Genomic DNA, 17,041 nt, shown 5'->3' with positions numbered 1-17,041 from the left:
AATAAGGACATTGACAGGTGGTCATCTTCCAGGATGTACACTTCTGTCTCCCAGTACATCTCATGTAAGCAGAACCTCAAAGAAACCCTGCCCTTTGCCCCGTGCACCCTTCCATCCGCGAGAAAGAATTTTACTTTTGCACTTTCCCTTAATTGCTCATGAGACACTTTAAGCTTTTTCCACAAGGTGTATTTCATAAGTGTATAAGTGCTCCCTGTATCTACGACGCCTCTCCAGTGACTCCTCGCACTTGTACGGGCACCACTAAGAGGGGCAAGGTGGCTTGCACCAAGGTAAGATTGGCATGAGGATCCACTGTGGCTTTTCCTCGTGGTTTGGGACAGGGGACTTCTCGAGACGTGGACCCCTTTTGAGACCCACTAATCCCGATGGCCGCCCAGTCCTTTTCCAATCGGGACCCCATCTTCACCAACTCATCCACTGATTTCACGACCCCCCTCAGAGTAGCTGCCACCCGAGGTTCACATGCATCAAGGACATGTCGCATATCTCTTCCTCACGCATGTCAGATTGCCACTTCAGGCACAATGCACGGAATTCAAAGACAAAGTCCCTGAGACTCTGCGATGGCTTTTGCACAAAGGTCCGGAGCTTTTCTTCCAAAAGTGCCTGGTATTCATCTGAGAGGAACGCTTTCAGAAAGGCAGTGTGAAACTTCGCCCAGTTGTTACACTTGTGCAGTTTATCAAACCACCAAGAGCACACCGGACCACTGAGTGCCATGTTCAGGAATCCCCACAGCTCGGCTCCATTCAGATGATACAGCTCCACGAACAAGTCGACTTCCTCTACAAAGTTGACAGTGCTTGTGTGTGCACACTGAGGGGCCAGCTTAGGAAACTCCATCCGCGACAACGGACAAGGACGACTGTCCCCAGTCGTTCCCCACTCTTGCTACAGGAGTTGACAGCCTTAGTGGCTTGCGAAACGGCATGCCAGCTCTCCTGCACCTGCCTCCTGATCTCCTCTCTCATATTTGCTTCCAGGCATTGCACACACCACACAAAGGACTGTTTAAGACACTGCACTCTCACAACAGCTTCGCCAGAAACTCTGGTGGCCATAGCATCGATGAGGTCGTGGACGGTCTCATTCTGATTGATAAAACTGCGGGCGATGTTGTCAACCCGCGTCTCTAACTGCTCTAGAAGCAGTGTCAGGTCACCCTGCACTGCACTTTCAACAGACATGACTTCTGTGTGGGTGCAAGTGATATTGGACTAGAAGGGAACGTGTGAAAAAACCTGGCTCCTACCCAGCTCACCAAATCTGTAGCGGTCCGGTGCTGCTTAGATTCACACCGTGAAGATGACGGTAATTTATTTTTAAGGAGGAGATCCCAGGGACACTCCCAGCCTTAGCCCGATCCGCACCCACTCACAAACAGAGACAAAATAATGTACACTGGTATCAAACAACAATTAAAGAATATAATGAAATTAAATGAAATAAATGAAAACAATACCACCCCAGTACCCCTACATTAAACACAAACAACCCCCCACAGTAAAGTCCATGGAAAACAGCACCGGATGTAATGAAATGATGACGATAGTAAGTCCAGAGATCTGTACATTGAAAGGGAACGAAAAAACAGTCCTGCCGGTAGACACTGTAAAGGGGAAGATGGGTGGATGGTTCTGGAGCTCTCCTTTTCTTGCGGGAAAGCCATGATTCCACTATCAGTCCTCAGCACACAGGTAGACAAAAGACAATCCAGACCCCAACAACGAAACAATCCAGGAAACAACGACTTTGTATGGTTAATCAACAGAAGGCAGCCAGACAGGTACACGGAACACAAAATACAAAAATAAAAAAACACTTTTTTTTTTCCTTTGGACACCTGCCCTCCTTTTAAGAGCCACCCTGACCACCTTTGACCCCAACAGCCCCTGCACCCCAGACAGAAGACCAATCAGATCCTCTGCAGGGACTGCTGGGAGATGCAGTTTTAACTTATAGTAGCACTGCTACAAACTTAACCAAGAAACTGAAGGGAATATACTCCACTCTGAAAGACATAGCAAACCAATTTGAAAGAAATAAGTAATTCTCTGAAAGCCAAATGCTAATAAGTAGTTTGCCAAATACTTGATTAATTTGTGTTTTCAGCATTTTTAATACAGTAAAACATCTTTAACTCAGAGTTATTGTATTATTCTGTGACATGTCATAATTGCTATTACACTGGGGTTTTCATCAGCTGGTTCTTCAAGCATTGACTAAGGGTCAGTTTCATTTGGTATATTGTAATAATATTATTTGGCCCACCTTTTCAGGTGAATATAAGAGTGCTGCCCTTTGTATCCAAGCACAGCCATTGTGCCTTCCAAATTCCATTGGTGTGCTCGATAATAGCCGTGCTGTTGCATGTGCATTATTATAAGCCCATTGCTGTTGCATCTGCCCCCTATGGATATAAACAGTTAGCCTATTTATACTTCCCAAATGAATATAACTTAATCTATAGGATAAACTTTTACTTACCGAGAAGCCAGCCACCTTGCAGAGTTGTTTGCTCCAGATACGTGCCATCGGAGCTGTGCTACAGAATGAAACTCTTGTGTGTACTTCCAGGCCATTGTGCAATGACGTTGAGCAGCACACACTTTGCATCACATATAAGCTGCACACTGACAGAATCCATGCATCCATCCATTGTCTCCCGCTTATCCGAGGTCGGGTCGCGGGGGCAGCAGCTTGAGCAGAGATGCCCAGACTTCCCTCTCCTCGGCCACTTCTTCTAGCTCTTCCGGGAGAATCCCAAGGCGTTCCCAGGCCAGTCGAGAGACATAGTCCCTCCAACGTGTCCTGGGTCTTCCCCGGGGCCTCCTCCCGGTTAGACGTGCCCGGAACACCTCACCAGGGAGGCGTCCAGGAGGCATCCTGATCAGATGCCCGAGCCACCTCATCTGACTCCTCTCGATGCGGAGGAGCAGCGGAGCCCCTCCCGGATGACTGAGCTTCTCACCCTATCTTTAAGGGAAAGCCCAGACACCCTGTGGAGGAAACTCATTTCAGCCGCTTGTATTCGCGATCTCGTTCTTTCGGTCACTACCCATAGCTCATGACCATAGGTGAGGGTAGGAACATAGATCGACTGGTAAATTGAGAGCTTCGCCTTGCGGCTCAGCTCCTTTTTCACCACGACAGACCGATGCAGAGCCCGCATTACTGCGGATGCCGCACCGATCCGCCTGTCGATCTCACGCTCCATTCTTCCCTCACTCGTGAACAAGACCCCGAGATACTTGAACTCCTCCACTTGGGGCAGGATCTCGCTACCAACCCTGAGAGGGCACTCCACCCTTTTCCGGCTGAGGACCATGGTCTCGGATTTGGAGGTGCTGATTCTCATCCCAGCCGCTTCACACTCGGCTGCAAACCGATCCAGAGAGAGCTGAAGATCACGGCCTGATGAAGCAAACAGTACAACATCATCTGCAAAAAGCAGTGACCCAATCCTGAGCCCACCAAACCGGACCCCCTCAACGCCCTGGCTGCGCCTAGAAATTCTGTCCATAAAAGTTATGAACAGAATCGGTGACAAAGGGCAGCCCTGGCGGAGTCCAACTCTCACTGGAAACGGGTTCAACTTACTGCCGGCAATGCGGACCAGGCTCTGGCACCGATCGTACAGGGACCGAACAGCCCTTATCAGGGGGGCCGGTACCCCATACTCTCGGAGTACCCCCCACAGGATTCCCCGAGGGACACGATCGAATGCCTTTTCCAAGTCCACAAAACACATGTAGGCTGGTTGGGCAAACTCCCATGCACCCTCCAGGACCCTGCTAAGGGTATAGAGCTGGTCCACTGTTCCGCGACCAGGACGAAAACCACACTGTTCCTCCTGAATCCAAGGCTCGACTATCCGACGGACCCTCCTCTCCAGGACCCCTGAATAGACTTTTCCAGGGAGGCTGAGGAGTGTGATCCCTCTGTAGTTGGAACACACCCTCCGATCCCCCTTCTTAAAGAGGGGGACTACCACCCCGGTCTGCCAATCCAGAGGCACTGTCCCTGATGTCCATGTGATGTTGCAGAGGCGTGTCAACCAAGACAGTCCTACAACATCCAGAGCCTTGAGGAACTCCGGGCGTATCTCATCCACCCCCGGGGCCCTGCCACCAAGGAGTTTTTTGACCACCTCGGTGACCTCAGTCCCAGAGATGGGGGAGCCCACCTCTGAGTCCCCAGGCTCTGCTTCCTCATTGGAAGGCATGTTAATGGGATTGAGGAGGTCTTCGAAGTACTCCCCCCACCGACCCACAACGTCCCGAGTCGAGGTCAGCAGCGCACCATCCCCACCCTATACAGTGTTGACACTGCACTGCTTCCCCTTCCTGAGACGCCGGATGGTGGACCAGAATCTCCTCGAAGCCGTCCGAAAGTCGTTCTCCATGGCCTCCCCAAACTCCACCCACGCCCGAGTTTTTGCCTCAGCAACCACCAAAGCCGCATTCCGCTTGGCCTGCCGGTACCTATCAGCTGCCTCCAGAGTCCCACAGGACAAAAGAGTCCTCTTCTTCAGCTTGACGGCATCCTTCACCGCCGGTGTCCACCAACGGGTTCGGGGATTGCCGCCATGACAGGCACCGACCACCTTACGGCCACAGCTCCGGTCAGCTGCCTCAACAATAGAGGCACAGAACATGGCCCATTCGGACTCAATGTCCCCCACCTCCCTCGGGATGTGGTCGAAGTTCTGCCGGAGGTGGGAGTTGAAGCTACTTCTGACAGGGGGCTCTGCCAGACGTTCCCAGCAGACCCTCACAACACGTTTGGGCCTACCACGCCTGACCGGCATCCTCCCCCACCATCAAAGCCAACTCACCACCAGGTGGTGATCAGTTGACAGCTCCGCCCCTCTCTTCACCCGAGTGTCCAAGACATGTGGCCGCAAGTCCGACGATACGACCACAAAGTCGATCATCGAACTGAGGCCTAGGGTGTCCTGGTGCCAAGTGCACATATGAACACCCCTATGCTTGAACATGGTGTTCGTTATGGACAATCCGTGACGAGCACAGAAGTCCAATAACAAAACACCGCTCGGGTTCAGATCGGGGGGGCCATTCCTCCCAATCACACCCTTCCAGGTCTCACTGTCATTGCCCACGTGAGCATTGAAGTCTCCCAGCAGAACGAGGGAGTCCCCAGAAGGTATGCCCTCTAGCACCCCCTCCAGGGACTCCAAAAAGGGTGGGTACTCTGAACTGCTGTTCGGTGCATACGCACAAACAACAGTTAGGACCCATCCCCACACCTGAAGGCGAAGGGAGGCTACCCTCTCGTCCACCGGGGTAAACCCCAATGTACAGGCTCCAAGTCGGGGGGCAATAAGTATACCCACACCCGCTCGGCGCCTCTCACTGGGGCAACTCCAGAGTGGTACAGAGTCCAGCCCCTCTCAAGGAGATTGGTTCCAGAGTCCAAGCTGTGCGTCGAGGTGAGTCCGACTATATCTAGCCGGAACCTCTCAACTTTGCGCACTAGCTCAGGCTCCTTCCCCTTCAGAGAGGTGACATTCCACGTCCCAAGAGCCAGCTTCTATAGCCGAGGATCGGACTGCCAAGGTCCCCGCCTTCGGCCACCACCCAACTCACACTGCACCCGACCTCCTTGGCCCCTCCCATAGGTGGTGAGCCCTTGGGAAGGGGGACCCACGTTGCCTCTTCGGGCTGTGCCCGGCCGAGCCCCATGGGTGCAGGCCCGGCCACCAGGCGCTCGCCGTTGAGCCCCACCTCCAGGCCTGGCTCCAGAGTGGGGCCCCGGTGACCCGCGTCCGGGCAAGGGAAAACGCCGTCCAAAATTGTTTTTCATCATAGGAGGTTTTGTTTAACCGCACTTTGTCTCATCCCTCACCTAGGACCAGTTTGCCTTGGGTGGCCCTACCATGGGCATAAAGTCCCGGACAACAGAGCTCCTAGGATCATTGGGACACGCAAACCCCTCCACCACGATAAGGTGGCGGTTAAAGGAGGGGTATGAAAGTGTTTTCTTTTTATATATGCAAACGCATCATTGAATGGAATTCTGATGCTTACTTGGGTGCAGTCTATTGCACAAATGACACTGGGTAGTGTGAAAGTGAAAAAAATGGTAACTTTTACAAGTACTATAAATGTACACCGTCTGTTACAGACGCAAACCAAATGTATGTGTGTACTGTATACTATTAGCAATAAGAGCAGCTCACTACTGAAAATGCCAAATATAGGAGTCAGTCGGGATCGAACCGGGGACTCTTGATTACAAGTCAGCAAATCTTACCTCTATGCCACAGAAGCTGTTGTATCGTCCTTGAACCTTTTGTAAAAGTGTTTATTTGATCTTTGGACTTCAGGCTTCACACATTATATAGTTTATGCCAACATTTTGTCATTTACTACTAAAATATGAAAAAGTTTCTGTTTTAACAATGTGTTTACACAGATTATTGTAGAAACAGAACACACATGAAATGCATATGTTCCAAATAACAATCTATTATTTAAACTCTAAAACTCCAGAACTTCACTCCCAGATAACCAAGGCATGAGCTGGGAGAACTTTGTGCATGTTCTGCGGCAGTGGGGGAATGGAATAGCAGGTTGCTTGCTGCTTGTCTTTATCGGCACATTTACAGGACAAAAGACGCTGACAGAGAGGTGCGATGGGATTTAAGTTGGGCCAGATCTACGAGTTTTTTTGTAGGCTCTGGTAATTCTAGTGTTAACTAATTTTCACTTGCCTTTCCCTGCCATGAGAATTGAATATAATCCCACATTCGTGTTAATATGCTGTTAACTTCTCCAGTTAGAATGCAGCTAGTATCCATAATAGTGCATAAATACACCAGAATGGGTCTAGATAGTGTAAAACAACAAATCAACCATTCATTACTCTCTTCATTACCTCAGGCGGGAGCCCATTCATCCCTGGGGCCTTGCCTGAGCTCATTGAGTCCAATGCCTCTTTAAGTTCAGGTAAAAAGATGGGAGCATCTAGAAGAGAAGCATCTTTTTTAGTGGGACTGGGGAATGGAAGGGTGTTAAGGAATGATTTGATATCTGAGGGAGTGGTACCAGAGGTATCAGTAAATAGCTTAGAGTAATAATCTACAAATTCATTACTTATTATCTGGGGATCATTAGAAATCGAACCACATTTAATATGGATAGAAGGTATGGAGGCAAAGGAGGAATTTTTCTTAATCCTAGCAGCAAGAAGTCTGCTCAGCCTGGCACTGGAGACATAACAGTGAGCCCTAGTACGGCAGATTAGGAATTTGGCTATTTGCATTAAAATACTTTTAAGTTTGTATCTGGTGTTAGCAATCAGTAATTTGTGTTCTTTATTAACCATGAGGGGTATGCTGTTTCTAAGGGTGAAAGTTTAGACTCAAGATCTTTTATTTTTTGGAGTTTAGTATGTGTCAAATGTGAGGAAAAGGAGATAGTAAAGTCCCGATTAAAACCTTTAATTGCCTCCCAAATGGCACCTGCATTATCTACAGAGCCAATATTGAATGATAAGTACTCCTCTAGTTTGACAGCAAGTTCATTTTTTTTTTTTTTTTACAGAAGAGACGTGTTGAATTTCCACCTCAGGGCATGAGATGTTTAAAACGGAAGGATCAACAGTAAATGAATAAGTTTGTGGTCAGATATAGTAGGTAAGACCAATGAAACATCTGAGACCAGTGAAGACAGCTTGTGTGATTTGAAAATATAATCAATGTGAGACTGAATTGTGATGGGAAAAGAAAAGATAGAATTCTCTGACTGAAGGATTAAGTAACTGAATTGAATCTATTAAATTAAGATTGTCAGTAAAATTACATAAAGAATATGTAGAGTGAGGTTTGCGCTTGCCAACTGGTAGTGGAGATCTGTCTAGCAATGGGTTTAAGGCGGCATTTGCATCAATGACGACCACAGTCAGAGAACCTAAGATGTTCGGTGGGGGAAAAGGATAGGCAATATAGGGTATAGCTATAGACTGAAAAGAAGAGTAATTTACGACCACCTAGCTCGGACTTCAAGTAACAAAATCAGTCAGTGTTGTTACTACCCAATTCCAAAACCTTAATTTGTAATGTGCGGCACAGTAAAATAAGCATGCCACATCTTTTAGAGCGAGCAGAGGATGCCACCGTAATGCTTGTAGAGAATATTATTACAGCAGGAGATGTCTCCAGGCAACGGGTGCAACTCCTGAATTAAAGCCATATACACGTGGTGATGGTGAAGGAGATTGAGGAGGCAAGTGCGTCACTGACCAGAGTTCAGGGCTCTGACATCCCACAGAATAATGTTAAGCTTTTCCATAATTAGACTGAGAAAAGAGATTGGAAGAACATAGAACAGAACAACAAGAAATGGAAGTAATAGTATGCTGTTGTGTGGGAATCGATAATGACACAAACATAAAAACCAAGAGTCCCATCAGCTCAAGCTCCATCCCAAACCCAACCCCAACAGGCCCATAAACTACCCCCACTGCAAGGGACCCCACAATAAGTAAACAAATAAAAGCAGAAGCAAGCAGCGGTGGCCTAAACCACCCCTGGATGCAGGCCTACCAGGAGTGTAACAAAAAGAAACTACCAAAAAATGAGAGCAAGACAAGAGGCCAAAAACCATCCACAACCCTCTATCCTCATCCTCCACCACATAATTAATGAAAATGAATAAATTATGCATTAGTTTGAAATAGTATGCATGGTACAGAGACAATGGAGAGAGAGGATTAACTGCAGCACCTGGCAACCTACAATGATGCTGAAGACGTCATCGGGCCTGAGCACCCCTACTGCCACAAACTCATCGGAACAGATAAACTATGCAGAAAATCCCTCAATTCCACCTCAGCGTATGTTAACACGGCATAACATCAACATCATATGAGAAATATAAAGGGCAGTTCAAAAAGTGATTCCAGTCAATAATAAAATCATTAGATAAGACAGAAACCTAAATGGCTGATTCACAGCTGGAACTTGAACTTGACCAACGATGTACAGAATACAATGAATGGGGAGATCTTCATGGTGTGAAAGTGCTGGTTGAAACAAAGTTGTCATTCACTGCAAGTGCTTCAGAGGGTGAGTCAAACAGGTGATGTGCAGAAACGAGACTTAATTTCAACTGTGCAGAATAGAGAAAATGTAGCTGAATACCAGGAACATGTGCTTTCAGGGCAACAGGGGCTATGGCTTTCCTTCGCTAAAACTAAAATCCATGAAGATGTGGATCCCTGAGCCTTCAAAACACTGTAGATGTTTTGAACATGACATGCCTCTGAAAGAATTTGTTAGCTATCTGAAAATCTCAGAAATATTATAAGAAGCCAGCACTGCCAGTGTACACACAGTGAGCCTACATGATATCCGGGGCACAGTTTGAGAACCACTTTTGCCACATTTGGGAGATGAAGTAAATTGGATTGCTTTTCTCAGCCCCTTCTTTAAGTCCAACAATTCTTAAATTGTCTCTTTGAATCCTGTCTTCTAGATTGCTCCGTTTGTCTTTCAAGTCAACAACTTCTTTACAGAGTGCCTTCATCTCCATATCGTGACGGTTTATGGTGAAATGTAGGGATTGGACATCCTTGATCAGTTTCACCTACTCTTTAATAGCTTTCAGGTTGCCCCATATTTCAGTGAAGCTGGTCTGCATTATAGTATTCAGCGTGGTGGTGTGTTTGAGGAGGAGATTTTTCATCAATCACTGTAGGCGTCCACATTGACACTGGATTCCGTTTGAGGATATTTCAACTTCTTTGGTGAGTTAGTAGGTAAAGAATGGGGTCTTCAGTCTGAAGGAGACATCTGTTCTGGTGACGGTGAGAAATATGGTACAGTCTGTCCATTTAGTAGTAAAAGGTGAGAGAAAAGTCAGAAATTGGGTTTTATTGGTGTGAGGGGATGGAGCTGAAGCCCTAGCCAGCAATCGCAGTGAAGCGTCACGAGTCTTCCCCAATTTCTCCAAACATTTGAGGAATTTTAGAATCACTGTACAGTATGTTGTTATACATTAATGTTTATGTTCACTTTTTTGAAGGGTGCCAATATTTCTGGAGTTGACTATAGTAATAATATTAATATGTTCATATGTATATTACCATTAATAATCAAGTGGAAAGATAGTGTCAGGCAAAAGTCAGTTACATATAAGAGAATTGAGCATTCTTGAATTTGTATAGTTTGAGATTCTGTTGTAAATAAATTTAATGGAAGAAAATCGTACAACATTAGGTAGGCAGTGAACCAGGGCTGTGGAGTCGGTAGATAAATCCTCTGACTCCGACTCTGACTCCTTAGTTTCTGGTACTTCTGACTCCCCGACTCCTCTGTATTTAATATGCTAATGTATTTTCCATGTTGATTAAAGGAAGGCAACATAAATGTCATTTAACCACAGAACTACTGGCTAGGAATCTGACTCTCTACCGTATTGGCCAGTTTAAACAAAAGACAAGAACCCCTGAACACATATCAGGCCATAGCACACACCTACACCTACATCATTACACTTGTTTACATTCAAATGAACTTGTTAAACACATTATATCTGAAATAAAATTAAAAAACTTTTTGTAATGTACCATAATCCAGATTACAATATGTGAATGTCAGGTTGTATAATAGCTCAGCTGAACTTCACACTAGTAGTAGCACAACTATGCACTGGGCTTTATTCTTACATCAGAGAAGTACTTAATTATGACTGTTGTTTGAGAAATGGGACATTTGAACTTGCTGTATTTTTTTTTTTTTTGCATTGCAATTTAAATTTATTAGGAGTCGGAGTCGGTACATTCTTGACCCCAACTCCAGGTACCCAAAGTTGTCTCTGACTCCACAGCCCAGCAGTGAACCCTAGTGGCTAAGGAAGTTAACCTTATACCACAAGGTTGCTGGTTTACTTCCAGGCTCTCATTGTGTTGTTATGAGCAAATCACTCAAATAGCCTGTACTCAAATTATAAAGAGTATTTATATTTAGTAATTATAATGATAATTATACTTGTCCTTAATACACTTATAAGTATATTTTATTATCATTAGTAGAAGTATTGTAGTTATTGTTATTGCTATAGTTCCTTATTATGCTCACTAACTTTTATTACTTATATTTAGGTTTTGCTTTACAAGTACAAAAACATGTCAATGCTTTATTTGCTTCCAGATGGGGACGAGGATTTGGATTGCTGGGCTCCATCTTTGGTAAAAACAGTGCAATGAACCAGCCGAACAGTGTCTATTCACTTGCATTTTATGTTCTACAAATGCTACTGGGTATGTATTACCTGAAATGGACTTGCTTCTGTCCTGTTGTGGTGTTTTGGCTGTTTACCTATGATCATACTCTTTTTGCATATGAGCCTTTTAAATTTCTGCTTAAAATTGTACAAAAAGACCCTCTTCTTCTCAGAGGAAATTCATTATATGCCTCGTTTTTAAAACTAAAGACTGGAGTGGCACCCAGTTGATAGCTAGGGTACTTTTCCTAATTGAAATTGTTCTCCATGCAAATGACACGTGTATCTCAATCACTGTCTCCATGTTATACTTTACATTTAATCTTTGAAGTTGTTTGCCAAATCAACAACAACAATAAATGTATTGATCTGCCACAACATAGTGGATTTCCCTGGTTTGAGAGAGTCATCTTTCTCATTTATTAGCATTACCTCAGATAATTTGACATGCAGCATGCGCAGACTGCTGGACAACAATTTTTCACTTACTTTACAAAAGTGAGGTGACATCTCTGCTCCCAAGGTGGTTACTGTATAGTGTTTAATGTGACGTTTGTTTTTCTCTTGCAGGTATGACAGCAAGTGCGATGGCAGCTCTTACCTTAATGGGCACTTCAATAGTTTCAGTCATTGGCTCTTTGTACCTTAGTTACATCCTGTACTTTGTGCTAAAGGACTTGTGTATCATCTGCATCACAACATACACACTGAACTTCATTCTCTTAATCCTCAATTATAAGCGACTGGTTTACTTGAATGAAGCCTGGAAACAGCAACTTCAAACAAAGCAGGAATAAACATGACCTTTGAACTGTGATCTACCACCTGGACACGTTGCTTCCATCATGTTTATTCTGCAAAAAAAAGAATAAAAAGGGACAGGGGTGATGGGATTGTATAGGAAGAAAGTGTACAAACAAACCCCCTTTTTTTAAAGAAGGAAGTATCACAGTTTCCTGAATGATATAGATTTTTTTTTTTTCTTTTTGGAGACTGTATGGTCTTGAATTTATGTATTTGTGTATGTATGTCAGTTTTTTTTCCCCTCCTTAGTCAACTGTTTCCTGCAAATTAAGAAAGCGGTAAATAGTAAATATTGGTTGTTTATGAGCTTCTTGTTGACAAGCTTTAACTGTACTTTACATTACAGCTTCAGGCTGTTAAGTTATTTGCATTTACTTGAAACTAAATTAAATGATAATTGTATATGCATCAAAAAGAGGAAACCGTGCAGAACTGAGAAACTACTGTATGGGTCACAAGTATGACCCCCTCAGTACAGAGTAAGAAAATAATCTTTATGTTTACATTATATTGTAAAAGGACCACTAATCATTTCTGGAGCACTGATGAGTGGCTCCTTCTTGTAGCTGTCTCTCTTGTTTTTGTTTAGGTGTCTTTACAACCTGTAAATAGCAGTTCCTAAATACATTGTATGTCTTTTTTATACTTTTCATTGTTTTCAGCATTATTTTGGGTTCATGTCTACAAAGTAGTACAAATTATGAGAATATTAGATATAACCCATGATGGTGACAATAGATATAACGAGTGAGAAAGCAGTCTGGGTTCAGAATAGTGACCCACCCGACAGAAGCTTACTTGCACAGCAGATATATTCTTATGTTTATGAAATGGCACAAAATGAATTAGAATGGCTGGAGATAAATCTTGAATATATATAACTTGTTACTGAAGGTTTTATGCCCCCCATCATCTCTTAAAGAGTATACAGATTTTAGATGTCAGAAAAGCTAATTTAAAGAAACTTATTGCAGGGTTTAGGTTGTCAACAGTTTTTCTTGTCTCCTTATTGATTATTGAACATGTATTGATGTGCTGCCATCATTTAATAGTTTTAGTTTTAAAAACAATGCCGAGGGGTTTTTCAAAGTGTGTTCAGTTTTGTCTTGTTATATCTGATGAACTGCTTGGTATGACACACTTAGTGTAATTGGAGGTTTTCATTTAATAAGTTATGGGTTGCTCTTTCTGTAAACCATGTCAGCAGAACAGGTTTTATCAGTTTGAAATGAACTAAACTAATTTTGACACTGAAACATGTTTTTTTTTTTTTTTAATATTCCCAATCCCATTGCAGGTATATACTGCATGTATATCAAGGTGACTCCTTGTGGTCATTCAAACTGCCTTCACCATATATTACTTTGGATGTTAATTACACTTTTAAATTTTAATATTCAGATAAAAAATGAATGAAGCAGCCATGCACTAGAGTTTGATTGCAGTTCATTCCAACACTTTTTTTTTTTTTTTTTTTAACTCTTTTTACAAAAAGTAGAGATTTGTGGTATTGTATCTTTTTTTAACGCTAAAGCTGCTCAGCTGTGGTTCCTGACAGAATTTTTTTAAAACTTTCCATAAATTATAATTGTTAATTGTGATATTTTGTTGCGAATTAAGTTAATTTTTATGTTTAGTGTCACTTATTTAAAACATTTTGGTTGTGGTAAGTAAGCAGGCATGATTGGCAAATTATTTTCTTTCATTGGAAGTTATTTGCTTATTGGAGTCTAACAAATTAAAAGTTGCACACATTTAGTAACATCCAAGGGTTTGCAAAAGGACCTGGAAGTGATATTGGATTACAGAATTTCCCCATTTGTAAGTTTCAGAACACACACAATCGGTGTAAGGATAAGTGTAGATGTTCAGTGGTTTCATAGCAATCTGCCATCATCTGCTGAAACACCAACCCTCCTACTGGTTGTAGCAGCATAAACTAACCCATTTAAACTTGACTGTATATTTTCAATATGTAGAGTTGATCTCTTGCCAATATATGTATGAAGCTAAACCATAAAACCATTACATGTGACCTCAGAAGTGCCTTCTGCTTAGTTGCGTTTTCCGGTCATCTATGAACTTACAGTAACCAGTATCTGCTAGTCTTTTACCTTTAAGTTGTGTTAACTAAATACCTGGTCACATCTGAAGGTGTATCTTGTGACTATACTGAACTGGTCTCCTATTTTGTGGTTGTTGAAACTGTGATGTGTCCAGTCTTGTACATTATCCTCCCCTCAAAACATGATTTGCAATACACTATTAGTGTTGTTTTATTGTTTACATGTGCTACTTGCCATAAATTAACTTTTTTTAATCCAATGTTTTCCTTGGACTCCTATTTTTGTCTTTTACCCACATCGTGTGGGAATATTTAAGTATTTTTTTTTTATTTGTATATAATGTTGGGACTAAGGTGCTTTGTTCTATGAGCATTTTAGGTAAAGGGGTCTGAAGAATGAGCACTTGGAAAGCAATCAAATGTCTGTGTCTGTAATGTTTGCCAAATACATCTTGAAAAGAAAACTATGCTGTATTTTCTTATAAAAAGTATTACATGCAGATTTTGTTTGACATAGTTTAATGTATAAATACTGTACATGGAATAATAATTAAAATGAATGGTTTTCAAATAAGCATCCCAATTTAGGTGACTTTCAAAGCTGATGCTGCCATGCAAACATTCCTACTGCTGAGAATGTCATTGACCTTGCAAAATCTGTTGTAGTCTTGTCCTGGGTGTGCTTGTTTTGTCTTGTAAAGTCTTGTTAAAGCTTGTCCCAGCCTGATTGGTTTGATTCAGAAGTATTTGTCATTATCATTATATACATTATTATTAGTATTACCCATGCAGGACATCATTGTTCCTTTTTTTTTTTTTGTTTGTTTTTTTGTTACAGTTATAATGGACTTCTGTGTTGCCACACATTCCTCTGACCTTTTGTCAAGCAAAGCAGGCAAAAGTAATAACTGTTTTAAGATTTTGCACAAATTAAAAATTAAATAGACTTCTTGATTTAAATATTTTAACCATATTTTACAGTGACAAGGGTTACAAAATGATGTTTAGGATCTTTATGCCATTACTTTTAATAACCTAAATTTTATATTGAATTTGCGCATGAGAGGTTAGTCTGAAATTTGCACAAGAGTGTGAAAGGAAAAACACAACCCTTTTTAATATTTCAGATAGGCAGGAATTTGGGAGGTGGGGGTTGGGGGTGTGGTTTAGATTTTGTATTATGGTGTTGCAAATATGAAAAAATGAATTAAAGAGGCTATATGTAAAATATTAAAACAAAGCACCTCAAAGGGCCTCAGGAAATGTTTGAGTGGATGGTGCCTCATTTCTGCTGCTTAGTGGTATTTCTATCATTTCTGTAAAGCCTGTATTTATTGTGTGTTTAGCTGGTAGGGAAGAGTAGCTTCTTTGGTGTATCATTTCCTCACAGTGCCTAAGTCACTATAAAACATAAAACTAAAACCTAAAATTGTGTGTGCTGTCCTTTTGTGTCTTTTCATATTGACTGTTTGATTAGGCTCCATTTTCATGTGCTTTATTTATTTTACAGAAGGCCATGGTGACATACTAAAACTCTCAACTTCCTTAAAGCCCAATGGCCCATTCCTGGAAGTGGACTGGATGGGAAGCACTCATAGTTTTATGATGGTCTGCCTTTCCTGCGGTGCTGCTGCCTGAGTCTGCATCTGGGATGGGGAGTTCTTTTCTGTGTTGTAGGTTGCTGTGTGTCCAGGTTACAGCCAGAAGTATTTTGAGGTTGGTTATGAATAAGTTCATGCTCATAGGGTCACAATCAGATGTGCATTTTCATTTTGTTGGGTTAGTCCTTCATTGCCATTAGCATATTTGTATGGGGAGAAGAAACCTCTGACTCCTTTTCTTGAGCTTGAGGGGTCTTAGTGTTCAGTTGCTGCAAATGGTAGAACTGCAAATGTAAATGTGCATGAAAAAGAAAACATCTTAGAATTACTGAATGTGTAGTTAGGTTATTTGTGAGAATGGAGGTATGAGCTTTCTTTTTCTCTATACTTGTACACCAGTAATATTTTTAATACTAGTGAATAATGTGGATCTATGGCCCTAAAAAAAAAATGCAAGTAAAAATCGGGTAAAAGCACTGTTGACACTTTTCTAAATCGTTACTCCCTTCAGTTCTAGAAGTCCTAATGTGCTTTATTACTTGCAAGGAGGACTTTTCATGTTTGTAAACATGTTCATTTATTTTCAGCATTAAAAATGCAGCTCGACACATTTCACATCGCTGATGTAATTATACCATGCAGTGGTCTTCAAATAAACATCAATGTAAGGATGTAAAAGCAGTGCTTTCATGTGGTCAGAGGTTTTGAGAACTGGAGAATCTTCTCAGTTGTCCACGTACATTTATTTCTGGACTTCACCTTGTATGAGCCTGATTTGCTTGACACTCAGCAGAAGTCACTGCTTTTCTTTTTGCCATTATGGTGGTTGTCACTTGGTTTTCTGTTCACTTTGCCATTAACCCATAACCACAGCTCTCTTTGTCGTCCTTTATGGCCACCATTTTGCCACTAATTAATATTTTATAGTCGAGGTTATTTTTTCTTGTCTGTGTTTCAGTGAATTGTCTTATTTATTTATTTTTTTTTCTCATTTAATTACCTTCTGCGGTGTACTTGTTGCTGCGGTTTCTTTCTGTCATTATGGGGTTTCATTTGGTTTTTGGATCACTTTGTTGTAAACATATGACCACAGGTCAAGGCCACCAGTTTGCTGCTATATAAAATGTTTCGCTTTCAGTGTATTGTGCTTGATTTCTGTACCCCCCACTTGACCCTCTGCTGCTGCTCTTCTTGTTCCTATTTTTGTGTTTTTTTTTTTTTGTTTTGTTGTGTAATTGGCTTCTGTGATTTACTTGATGCCCAACAGATGTTGCTGCCTTTCTTCCTCTTCTTCCTGT

At 42.4% G+C, this 17,041-nt stretch overlaps 1 protein-coding gene across 1 annotated transcript in view; it reads left to right on the top strand.

The window, feature by feature from the left end:
- vkorc1l1 (vitamin K epoxide reductase complex, subunit 1-like 1) overlaps positions 1-15,571 on the top strand; it is a 29,910-nt gene extending 14,339 nt beyond the window's left edge. Inside the window, exons 2-3 of the mRNA XM_028806986.2 lie at positions 11,201-11,310; positions 11,844-15,571. Coding sequence (XP_028662819.2) covers positions 11,201-11,310; positions 11,844-12,070 — 337 coding nt within the window. The 3' untranslated portion in view covers positions 12,071-15,571. The remainder of the gene's footprint in view (positions 1-11,200; positions 11,311-11,843) is intronic.
- The last annotated feature ends 1,470 nt before the right edge of the window (positions 15,572-17,041 follow it).

The sequence above is a fragment of the Erpetoichthys calabaricus genome, chromosome 8, assembly GCF_900747795.2.
Source record: "Erpetoichthys calabaricus chromosome 8, fErpCal1.3, whole genome shotgun sequence".
In the NCBI taxonomy this organism is placed as follows: Eukaryota; Metazoa; Chordata; class Cladistia; order Polypteriformes; family Polypteridae; genus Erpetoichthys; species Erpetoichthys calabaricus.
This window is presented reverse-complemented; position numbering and strand designations above follow the sequence as displayed.